Source organism: Drosophila ficusphila, unplaced genomic scaffold (genome assembly GCF_018152265.1).
Source record: "Drosophila ficusphila isolate 14025-0441.05 unplaced genomic scaffold, ASM1815226v1 contig_127, whole genome shotgun sequence".
Taxonomy (NCBI): domain Eukaryota; kingdom Metazoa; phylum Arthropoda; class Insecta; order Diptera; family Drosophilidae; genus Drosophila; species Drosophila ficusphila.
The window spans coordinates 2,165,133-2,174,696 of NW_025064016.1; the positions used below are offsets into that span (position 1 = coordinate 2,165,133).

At 41.4% G+C, this 9,564-nt stretch overlaps 2 protein-coding genes across 3 annotated transcripts; both read left to right on the forward strand.

Moving 5' to 3' along the window:
• Window positions 1-46: 46 nt before the first annotated feature.
• LOC108096085 (pre-mRNA-splicing factor CWC22 homolog) lies at window positions 47-4,569 on the forward strand. The gene is given in 9 exon segments (XM_043209443.1): window positions 47-388; window positions 391-464; window positions 467-769; window positions 934-1,245; window positions 1,247-2,243; window positions 2,308-2,465; window positions 2,468-3,367; window positions 3,369-3,482; window positions 3,571-4,569. Coding segments are annotated over 9 exon segments (3,873 nt in total). The 5' UTR covers window positions 47-159; the 3' UTR covers window positions 4,357-4,569.
• Window positions 4,570-5,358: 789 nt separating this feature from the next.
• On the forward strand, window positions 5,359-6,109 carry LOC108096099 (40S ribosomal protein S26). 2 transcript variants are annotated; one of them, XM_017197475.1, is made up of 2 exons: window positions 5,359-5,490; window positions 5,569-6,109. In XM_017197475.1, exon 2 carries the CDS (start codon window positions 5,582-5,584, stop codon window positions 5,924-5,926), a length of 345 nt encoding a protein of 114 aa, XP_017052964.1. In that variant the 5' UTR covers window positions 5,359-5,490; window positions 5,569-5,581; the 3' UTR covers window positions 5,927-6,109. The 2 variants fall into 2 exon arrangements, with proteins under 2 accessions (XP_017052964.1, XP_017052965.1); XM_017197476.1 differs by having other exon boundaries at window positions 5,368-5,490; window positions 5,574-6,109.
• Window positions 6,110-9,564: the final 3,455 nt, after the last annotated feature.

The following is a 9,564-nucleotide window of genomic DNA, read 5'->3' on the forward strand; positions in this document are numbered from 1 at the left end:
TATCGATGGCTTGATTTATCGATGCTGCCACATTTCAGAAAACAGCGATACTATTAGCCGTAGTTCCATCTCTAGAATCTATCGCCGCGTTGTGTTTTTTTTGCTCCTACAGATTTTCATCGTGTTTTTCCTGACAGTTTTCCGAATTAACCACGCGACATGGGAGAAAGCGACGCCGAAAGCGATTCGAGCAGTAATTCCAGCAGCAGCGGCTCGTCCAGTGGGAGCGACAGCGACGCCAGGAGCGAATCCTCATCCGCAAGTAGCGGGAGGCAGGAAGAAGAAGCAGCGCGGGTGAAATCCTCCAAAGATTCGAGTAAAACTAACAAGAAGGATAAAGCGGTGGAGAATGATGGAGAAAAAGGAGCCAAAAAGGATGAGGATAGCACTTCCCGCGCGCAGAAACTTTAGCGGAAACCGATTCTAAGCCAGCTTCCCATTCTGATGGCGTGGAAAAGCGGCAAAAGAAGAAGAACCAGCAGCAGCTGCGACAGCGGAAAGTGACAAATTAAATGAAGCGGAAAAAACGGTAGAAACACCTGTCCAACAGAAAGGGGAAACAGAAGCTACAGGTGTGACTAATGAGCTAGAAAAACCGAAGGCCCAAGAAGAGCACTCTGTAAAAGAAGCAGAAGAAAGCAGGGAAAAAGAGGAAGAGCAGCCGGTAACCACCAATGGAAGCAGTAAGGAATCGCCTACGGAATCAGCTGCTGGTACAGTGGAATCACCCAGCGCGGATAACCACATTGAGGAGGGCGAAATAACCGATGTAAGTAAAATATTGTATAGGATAAATTTTGTGTATGAATAGAATTCCAATAATTTCATCATCTTTGAAATTCGATAAAGGATAAAACCTTCCTTAATCGAAATTGTATCCATTTGTAAGTTCACGATAATATTAATATAATTAAACAATTATTCGCATTGCAGAAAGACGATGATGATGTGCCGCCTGCCAAGGAAAGTGAGAAACCAGCTGCCGACAAGAAAAGTCCATCCAGGGACAACCAACGCCACCGAAGTCGTAGTCAGGATGAGAAGCGCCGCCGTCCTCGATCCTCCAGCAGGAGTCCTTCGCCCCGTAACCGCCGCCGTCGTCGCTCGAGGAGCAAGAACAGTAGAACCCGCAGCCGCAGTGCCAGTCCACGCCGTAGGTCCAATTCATTGGAGAGGAGGCGCCTGGAGCGACAGAGACGTCACGAGGAGCGCGACAAACGGGATGAGGAAAGAGCCAAGGAGCGTGGGAAAGCGCCACCAAAAGCGCGGCAAATCCAGCAGCAGGCGAAGAGATGATTCTAGGGAGAGGAAGAGGTCTTCCGATCGCAAACGAGATCGTTCCACCTCGAGTCCAGGATCCAAATCATCGAAAACTGCACGCAATCCGGAACCAACTAATGCTGATAATGAAACCGTAACCGAGCCGGCTGCCAAAATAACCGAGCGTCAAAGAAAGACAGTGGATGTTCTGACCTCTAGGACAGGAGGAGCCTATATTCCGCCAGCCAAGCTGCGGATGATGCAGTCACAGATTACGGATAAGGCATCCGCAGCCTACCAGAGAATCGCTTGGGAGGCCCTCAAGAAATCCATCCACGGTTATATCAACAAAGTGAATGTAACCAACATAGCAATCATCACCAGGGAGCTTTTGAGAGAGAATATCGTGCGTGGAAGGGGACTACTCAGCAGGAGTATTATCCAAGCACAGGCTGCTTCGCCCACTTTCACCCATGTCTACGCCGCTCTGGTGAGCATTATAAACTCAAAGTTTCCGAATATAGGCGAGCTCCTCCTCAAACGTCTGGTCATCCAATTTCGTAGAGCGTTCCGCCGCAATGACAAGTTGGTTTGCATGTCGGCCACTAGATTCATTGGCCATTTGGTCAACCAGCGTGTGGCCCATGAAATTCTGGCCCTAGAGATCCTTACCCTGCTGGTGGAGACGCCTACGGATGATTCCGTTGAGGTGGCCATCGCTTTTCTCAAGGAGTGCGGCATGAAGCTGACTGAGGTTTCCTCCAAAGGCATCGGGGCCATCTTCGAGATGCTGAGGAACATCCTGCACGAGGGAAAGTTGGACAAGCGAGTGCAGTACATGATTGAGGTGCTGTTCCAGGTGCGCAAGGATGGCTTCAAGGACCATCAGGCTGTTGTTCCGGAACTGGAACTCGTAGAAGAGGACGATCAGTTCACGCATCTTATGATGCTAGATGAAGCCACCGAAACTGAAGATATTCTAAGTAAGTAATTCCATAAAATAGTATGTTTATCTTGTAATTTAAAATTTTTTTCTTTCCTTTTTAGATGTTTTTAAATTTGACGACAACTACGCGGAGAACGAAGACAAATACAAAGGACTGAGCCACGAGATCTTGGGCAGCGATGATGGCAGCAGCTCAGGGTCAGGTTCCGGATCGGACTCGGATAGCGACTCGGACGGAGAGTCTGGATCGGATGCGGAAAAACAAAAAAAAACGAAGCTGGCGACATTATCGACAACACAGAGACCAATCTGATTGCCCTGCGACGCACAATTTACTTAACCATCAACTCCAGTTTGGATTACGAAGAGTGTGCCCACAAGCTGATGAAAATGCAACTGAAACCCGGTCAGGAAATAGAGCTCTGTCATATGTTTCTCGATTGCTGTGCGGAACAGAGAACATATGAGAAGTTCTATGGACTTTTGGCCCAGCGGTTCTGCAATATCAACAAGATCTACATACCGCCCTTTGAGGAAATCTTCAAAGACACCTATCAAACTACCCACAGATTGGATACGAATCGCTTGAGAAACGTCAGCAAATTCTTCGCCCATCTCCTGTTTACCGACGCCATCAGTTGGGATGTGCTGGAGTGCATCCAACTGAACGAGGATGACACCACATCGTCGAGCAGGATCTTCATTAAAATCCTGTTCCAGGAACTCGCTGAATACATGGGACTGGGTAAACTGAATACAAAACTCAAGGAAGACGTTTTGGTTGAAAGCCTGGCGGGGTTGTTCCCCAAGGATAACCCAAGGAATACACGCTTCTCCATCAATTTCTTCACCTCAATTGGTTTGGGCGGACTGACTGATGATTTGAGAAGATTCTTGAAGAATGCTCCCAAGGCTGTGCCCGCCATAAATGCCGAAATCCTGGCCAATTCTGGAGGAAACCCATTTAGAGACGGCTCTGCTCCCTCTGGAAATTCAAAGGTAGCTCAACCTTCGGCCTCCTCATCGTCTTCATCTTCGGAATCCAGCAGCGATGACTCCAGCGAAGAAGAATCAGAATCTTCTAACGAATCTTCGAGCTCAGACTCCAGCTCAGAACCCCAGAAGAAACGCAAACGCAAAGACAAGGGCAAAAAGAAATCCAAAAAAAGGAAGTAAGGATAAAGCCAAGAAGGCTAAGAACAAAAAGGCCGAAAAGAAAAAGAAGGCGGAGAAGGAGAAGGAGAGGGAACGGGAACGGGAAAAGGAGAAACAGAGAGCGGAGAAGGAAAGAGAAAGGGAAAAAGAAAAGGAAAGGGAAAAGGAAAAGCAAAGGGAGCGAGAGAGGGAAAAGGAACGAGAGAAAGAAAAAGGAAAAAGAGAAAAAGCGCGAGAAGGAGAAAAAGAAGGCCGAGAAAAAGAAATCAAAGCACAAGAAGAAACGAGAAGAGAGTTCGAGTTCCAGCAGCAGCGAAGAAAGCGAGAAGACATCATCAGAATCTTCGTCCGCCAGTTCTTCCAGTGAGGAAAGCGACGAGGAACCTCAGGCGAAGATCAAGCGACAGGAGCAGATTCAAAGAAACAACAAATTCCGAGGGCAACCGCAAGATAGTGACGAATTCAATCTGGAAGGTCCTGATTCTCGTAGAACCGATCGTTATCAATCTAATGGAAATGGTAACAGACGAAAGGATAACTCCTTCGAAAGAGAACGAATTCCGAGAAACCGGGATAATTCCTCTTTTGATAAAGAAAGAAACCGGGATAGTTCATACGACAGAGAAAGGAGGAAACAAAATGAACCGCAAAGAAAGCGAGATAGATCCCCATCTTATGAGAAACCGCGCAGAAGAGAGAATTCTTCTCCACGAGAAAGACGCGTCGAGAAGAGCAGTCGCGGTGAAAAGGACAGCCGACGTGAACAGCGTTCCTCCAGAGACGAGAGGCCAGATCGTGGTGAAAAATCAGAGCGCAGTGGGCGCAACAAGGATCGTGAACGTGATCGTGACAAGGAGCGGGAACGTGACAGGGAACGTGATCAGAAGAGACAACGGGAACGTGAAAGAGGGCGCGTTCAATCCCGTGAACGTGACCGATCCCGTGACCGCCCGCGAAGAGAGCGCAGTTCGCACCGTTCCAAGGGGCGTGGCTAAAACTGCAGACTGGAAACCAACCGACACTGAAAAATTAAAGGCATACAATTATTTTGTGTTAAATATTTTAGTTTAACTTGTGTACAAAGAAAAACCCACTAAGCTGATACAACAAAAAATAAATGTACAAAACGTAACTATCAAAAATACATTTTATATGTTTTATTAAAACAAATATCCACAGCTCCTAATGCATTTTCTATGCATTTTAATGCATACACAACAATCAGTTCTATGATATTAATTTCTTACTTAAGGCTTAGTACGTTTAAGACAATTTCAATATTTTGGCATGTCTTTTAAATAAATATACATATATATATATATAAATCGTGTTGTTATTATTAATCCCGTTTTTGAATTTATGAACTTGCCAATTTTTACCATACGTTTGTTTCCATAAAGAATTTTTTTTATAATTACCATATTTACTTATTTCTGGTTTGATGCCAACATTTTTGGAAACGAAAATATTATAAGAGAAATGCTAATATTTAAAAAACCATTTTACTCTTATTGAAATATTAAAAAAAAAGTTTTAATCTTTTCAAAATTATATTAGGAAAAGACCTAGTTGAAAATATACAATTGATACCTAGCTTGATTAAAAGTTTGATTACGACCAAAATAAGGTAAAAAACTATACATTAACAGTCTTCCTAATTCAAAAATTCAGCTTGAGATTTTTTAACAAATTTGTTCAGTCTGAAATACCTTGTTAACAAAAAGTTACAAACCTTTCTTATTTAATTTTTAACAAAAATGTTTGCAAAAATAGCTAGAATACCTTAAAAAGACTGGCCACACTGACACGCGTTGCCAACTTTTTTGCCTTGCAGATATTTTATTCTTAACCTTTGGAACAAAAATTACATCAGGGCACTTTAAGAACAAATTAAATTTAAAATAATTATTTTAGCCCTATTTGTTAAAATTTTGTTAAGAAAAGGCGATTTTTCAGTTTGAGTCCGGGACTCAAACCGAGGTTTCAATAAGAGTTTTGGCGCGATTTAGGGAATTTTTAGCGAGCATTTTAGCGTACACCGGGTGCGTGCACACTTTTTCCTTTCTTTTCGTTTCCGAAATCGCGAGCACGCGGATTTCGCTGGGGATATTTTGTAATAAATAAATAAGGTAACTATGGCGGCCATCGCTGCTCGAAAACCGGCAAAACGTACTAACGGATGCTTAAACCACCCCGTCTCGTTGAAGGACAGCCGGCAAGATGACCAAGAAGCGCCGTAACGGAGGACGCAACAAGCACAATCGCGGCCATGTGAAGCCCGTGCGCTGCACCAACTGCGCCCGTTGCGTGCCCAAGGACAAGGCGATCAAGAAGTTCGTCATCCGCAACATCGTCGAGGCGGCCGCCGTGCGTGATATCACCGAGGCCAGCATCTGGGAGTCGTACGTGCTGCCCAAGCTGTACGCGAAGCTCCACTACTGCGTGTCCTGCGCCATCCACTCGAAGGTGGTGCGCAATCGTTCCCGCGAGGCCCGCCGCATCCGCACGCCCCCGCTGCGCTCCTTCCCCAAGGACATGGCCCGCAACAACCAGAATAGGAAGTAGAGATCTTGTCCAGCGCTGAGGAGCACTGGTTGCTTGTCAACATCTGTATATGGAGTCTCGCTTTTTGGCGGGCTGTCCCGCACATTTTCGATAAGGAAACGAGGGGCAATGCCCTGTTAAGCCGGCGAAATATATGCATCCAGTTCTTTTAAGTTCAAATAAACAGAGTGCTTCATTGGGAAACTGCTAATGTCTAAAAAACCACCTTGAGTGTAGACACCTTAATTGTCAACCCCTTATTACCACATCATCATAAGCGGTCCGCTTGGATAAGTCGTTTAAGATGTCTGTATTGTATCCAGTTCTTTATATTTAGTTACGGTCAGTTAGTGGACTGTGAACCAACTTATTTGCCGGATTTTCGAACATCCGTACGCGGAATAAGTGTATTAATGCCCTGCGGAAAGCTTCTATTTACAAAGATTGCATTGAAATTAGTGCATTAGTGTTCAATGAATTGGAGATAATTATCTTCCGGTGTTACACGAAATTAAGAAGAAAAGTAAATCTTTTGCTGATAACGGATTGATAAGGAATTTGATTTAAACTGGTTCTTCTTTTCTTAAAAACAATACATACCATGCTTATATTTTTAGGTTGGCAGGGCACTTTGAATATTTAAATTTCTTAATACCAAGTCAACAACTCACAAACATTTCAAATAAGTACCTTATATACTCTATTAATTCTTAAAGATTAATTAAAACGGATATTTATTGAGAGTATAATAATGCTATCAGCCATTTTGATTAATGCTTTTTCCTTGCTTTGTATACATTTAGATTTTTAAAGGAAAAAATAACAAATTAAGTCAATCTTTAATGCCACACCTGCTCTTTCACCACAGTCACTAGCTTTTAATGCCTCTTCCACTTGTTTCCTGGTCGGAGGTGTATTTAGTCGTGTGTAATATCTCATTTCCTGCTTCCACGTCCTCAAAAGAGGTGCTTATAATGTGGATATGGAGTTGGCTGACTCTTAAATTAATTTAATCAATGCTTCGGTTGGTATGGTTTCTGGTTTTTACACATCAATTAAGGTTGTTTCTGTTCAAGATGGATAAACAATTAATTTGTGTGTTTTAGTGGCTATTAAAGTTTCAGGAAATTAATTCTTATTGGAAAAACTCAATGTCATTGTCACGTTTGTAAATACCATTTTCATGTAAGAAATCAAGCTTCAGTATTCGTCCGCAATGGCGCCACAGTATGTAAAATGTAAGTATTGGGTATAAATCTGCATGTATATCCGTTCAAGCCAAGCTTAAAAATAATTATTTTAGAGAAAAAAAAAATACAATTAAATTGAACAGTTGATAATTGCCTAACGGAAACATCATATAACTATATAATTTCTATGTATTTTATATCCGATATTGTTCAAAGGTTAGGTTTTTGACACCACCATTTAAGAATTGTGATTGAAAGCCATTGTTGGTAGTTTGTGTTTTTTTAAGTTTTGTTAAATTGTCATTTCTTTTGGTAGGACAAACCTTTTCCGAGAACGTTTTTCGAGGAGTACCCTTCATGTTCTCATATACCCATTGCAATTGTTCGCTGGCAGGGTACATCCATGCATACTGTTTTTTGGCATAAATTACACAGACGTGAGTGCAAAGGCAAATGAGTGCGTGGGTGGGGAATCCAGGACCTGCCTTCAATGGGTCACATGCGTGTGTGTGTGTGTGTGTGTACACTTCCTTTTCCTGCTTACCCTTTTTTTCATTTTTTTCTTGAGCCGTAATATTTTTTCTTTGCTTTCTGCTGTTTCAGCAGCAGCTCGCTGTGCTGAATTATTGTTTTCGTTTTGCCCGGGAAAATAAAAATAAAACGTAGACATAAGTAGCAGCCGTTGATCATTTAGCATAAATTAAATAGAGCACACACAAGTGCTAATGAAACTTATGATGAGGATATGCGAGATTGAAACTTAAAGGCAGTTTTGATTTCTAATAGATTGAAAAAGTGCTCCGTCGATTTTCATTCGAAAAATTATTATGAGGATTTTATTCTTTAAAGGAGTACCACTCAAAACCTAAAGAATTTATTTAAATACCCTTCACACATTTGTTCACTTCAGTTTTAAGCTAATTTAATACTATTTCATATAGGATGCTTTGTTTGAACATATGCAAATCCACTTATTCCACTTCAATACTCGTATTCAATACTCGCACTGAACACTCAGATACTCAATTCTATGTGTTTCATAGTAACGCTAACTTTTTTGCACTTGCTCACTTTTCTATTTTCACATTTCCACTCGCAATTGTCTCGCCCTTTCACTTCTAACCCTCAATCGCTCTTTCTGCCTTTCAGACTCCTGCCATATTTTAAGTTTAATTTCCGTTTTATTTTTTTTCCCTGCCCGGTTTGAGCCTCCCATTCGTTTGCGATTCCAATATCCTTTTTTTTTTCTTGTTGTACCTATACGTATATATATATTTTTTTGCGAGTCCCTAATGCCAGGGCCAGAACAAAACACTTTCACTGCCTCCTCCGCCAGAGGTTCTGCCACTTTTTTTATCTGGTCTTTCTAATGTTGGCGACTCGGTGTATCGTAAATAAAAACGTTAAATGTTTTTTTAACGTGCGCCACTTAACACTCGGTACAATTTAAAGGCAATTGGGCACACCAGAGAGCAGCAAAAGCATCAACAACGTCGACCGTCGAGCAACAATGGCCACAAAAAGTCAAGCAATGCACATACAATATCTCTTTATATATAAATGTGTATGATATATATATGTCTATGTCATGGGATCCCCTTTAAATAATGGTGGAGTTGGTATATCTGCTGGCTGAAATTCATGCAACAGGCAAGGAAAACTTGTAGAAAATGCAGCTCATTTTATTAAAACATATTTTGCAAATTATTATTCATATCAATATTTAATTATTATAAATTATTTTATGAGATATTTCATAGGGTATCTTAAGCGTTTTCATCTTTCTCTGAAATACATTTTTCATTTTTTGCCATCTCGCCTTTTTATTATTATTATTTTGACATTTTGTTAGCTTGCTCGTAATTTAATATAGATTTTTGCCCAACCACCCAACCAACATCCTTTCGAAGCTCAACTTGCACTCGCTCATTTTTTATGTTTCAAACAATAAATTGTCAATTGATTTCTGGTCTCCTATTTATGAGGCTGCCATATATTTGTGGATACTTCTTTCGCCTCGGTGGAAATGAAAAATGGTTGTTTGGGGTGAAGGAGCTTTTTATTTGTTTCACACTAACATCTTTGTTTCTCGTGTTGCTTGGTTCCATGTCAAACAAATCGTAAAATCAAACTCAATTCTTTTTATTTATATACAAATAATCAAATGGCGTGGGCCTTTACTTCAATTACGGCACAGAGAAAGGTTGTCGAAGGAGAAAGATGCTCGAGTGCAAATTAAAAATGCTTTTTATGTATTTTGCCCCTCGAACAATATCAAAGTGAAACGCGAATGACGCTTACAGCTTCCGGCGGGGCACATGTAGCACCTATAAATAAATATGATAATATAAAAAATTGTTTGTATTGAAAAGGAAATGCATAAACATTTATTCTCCCTCCACCCTCCATTGTTGAGTGTTTATTTTGTGATTGATATAAAAAAAAAATCGATCCATCGAATTCATTTGA

Coding starts and splice junctions, on each gene's coding strand:
- LOC108096099 (XM_017197475.1), top strand. CDS start 5,582: ATGACCAAGAAGCGCCGTAACGGAGGACGCAACAAGCACAATCGCGGC.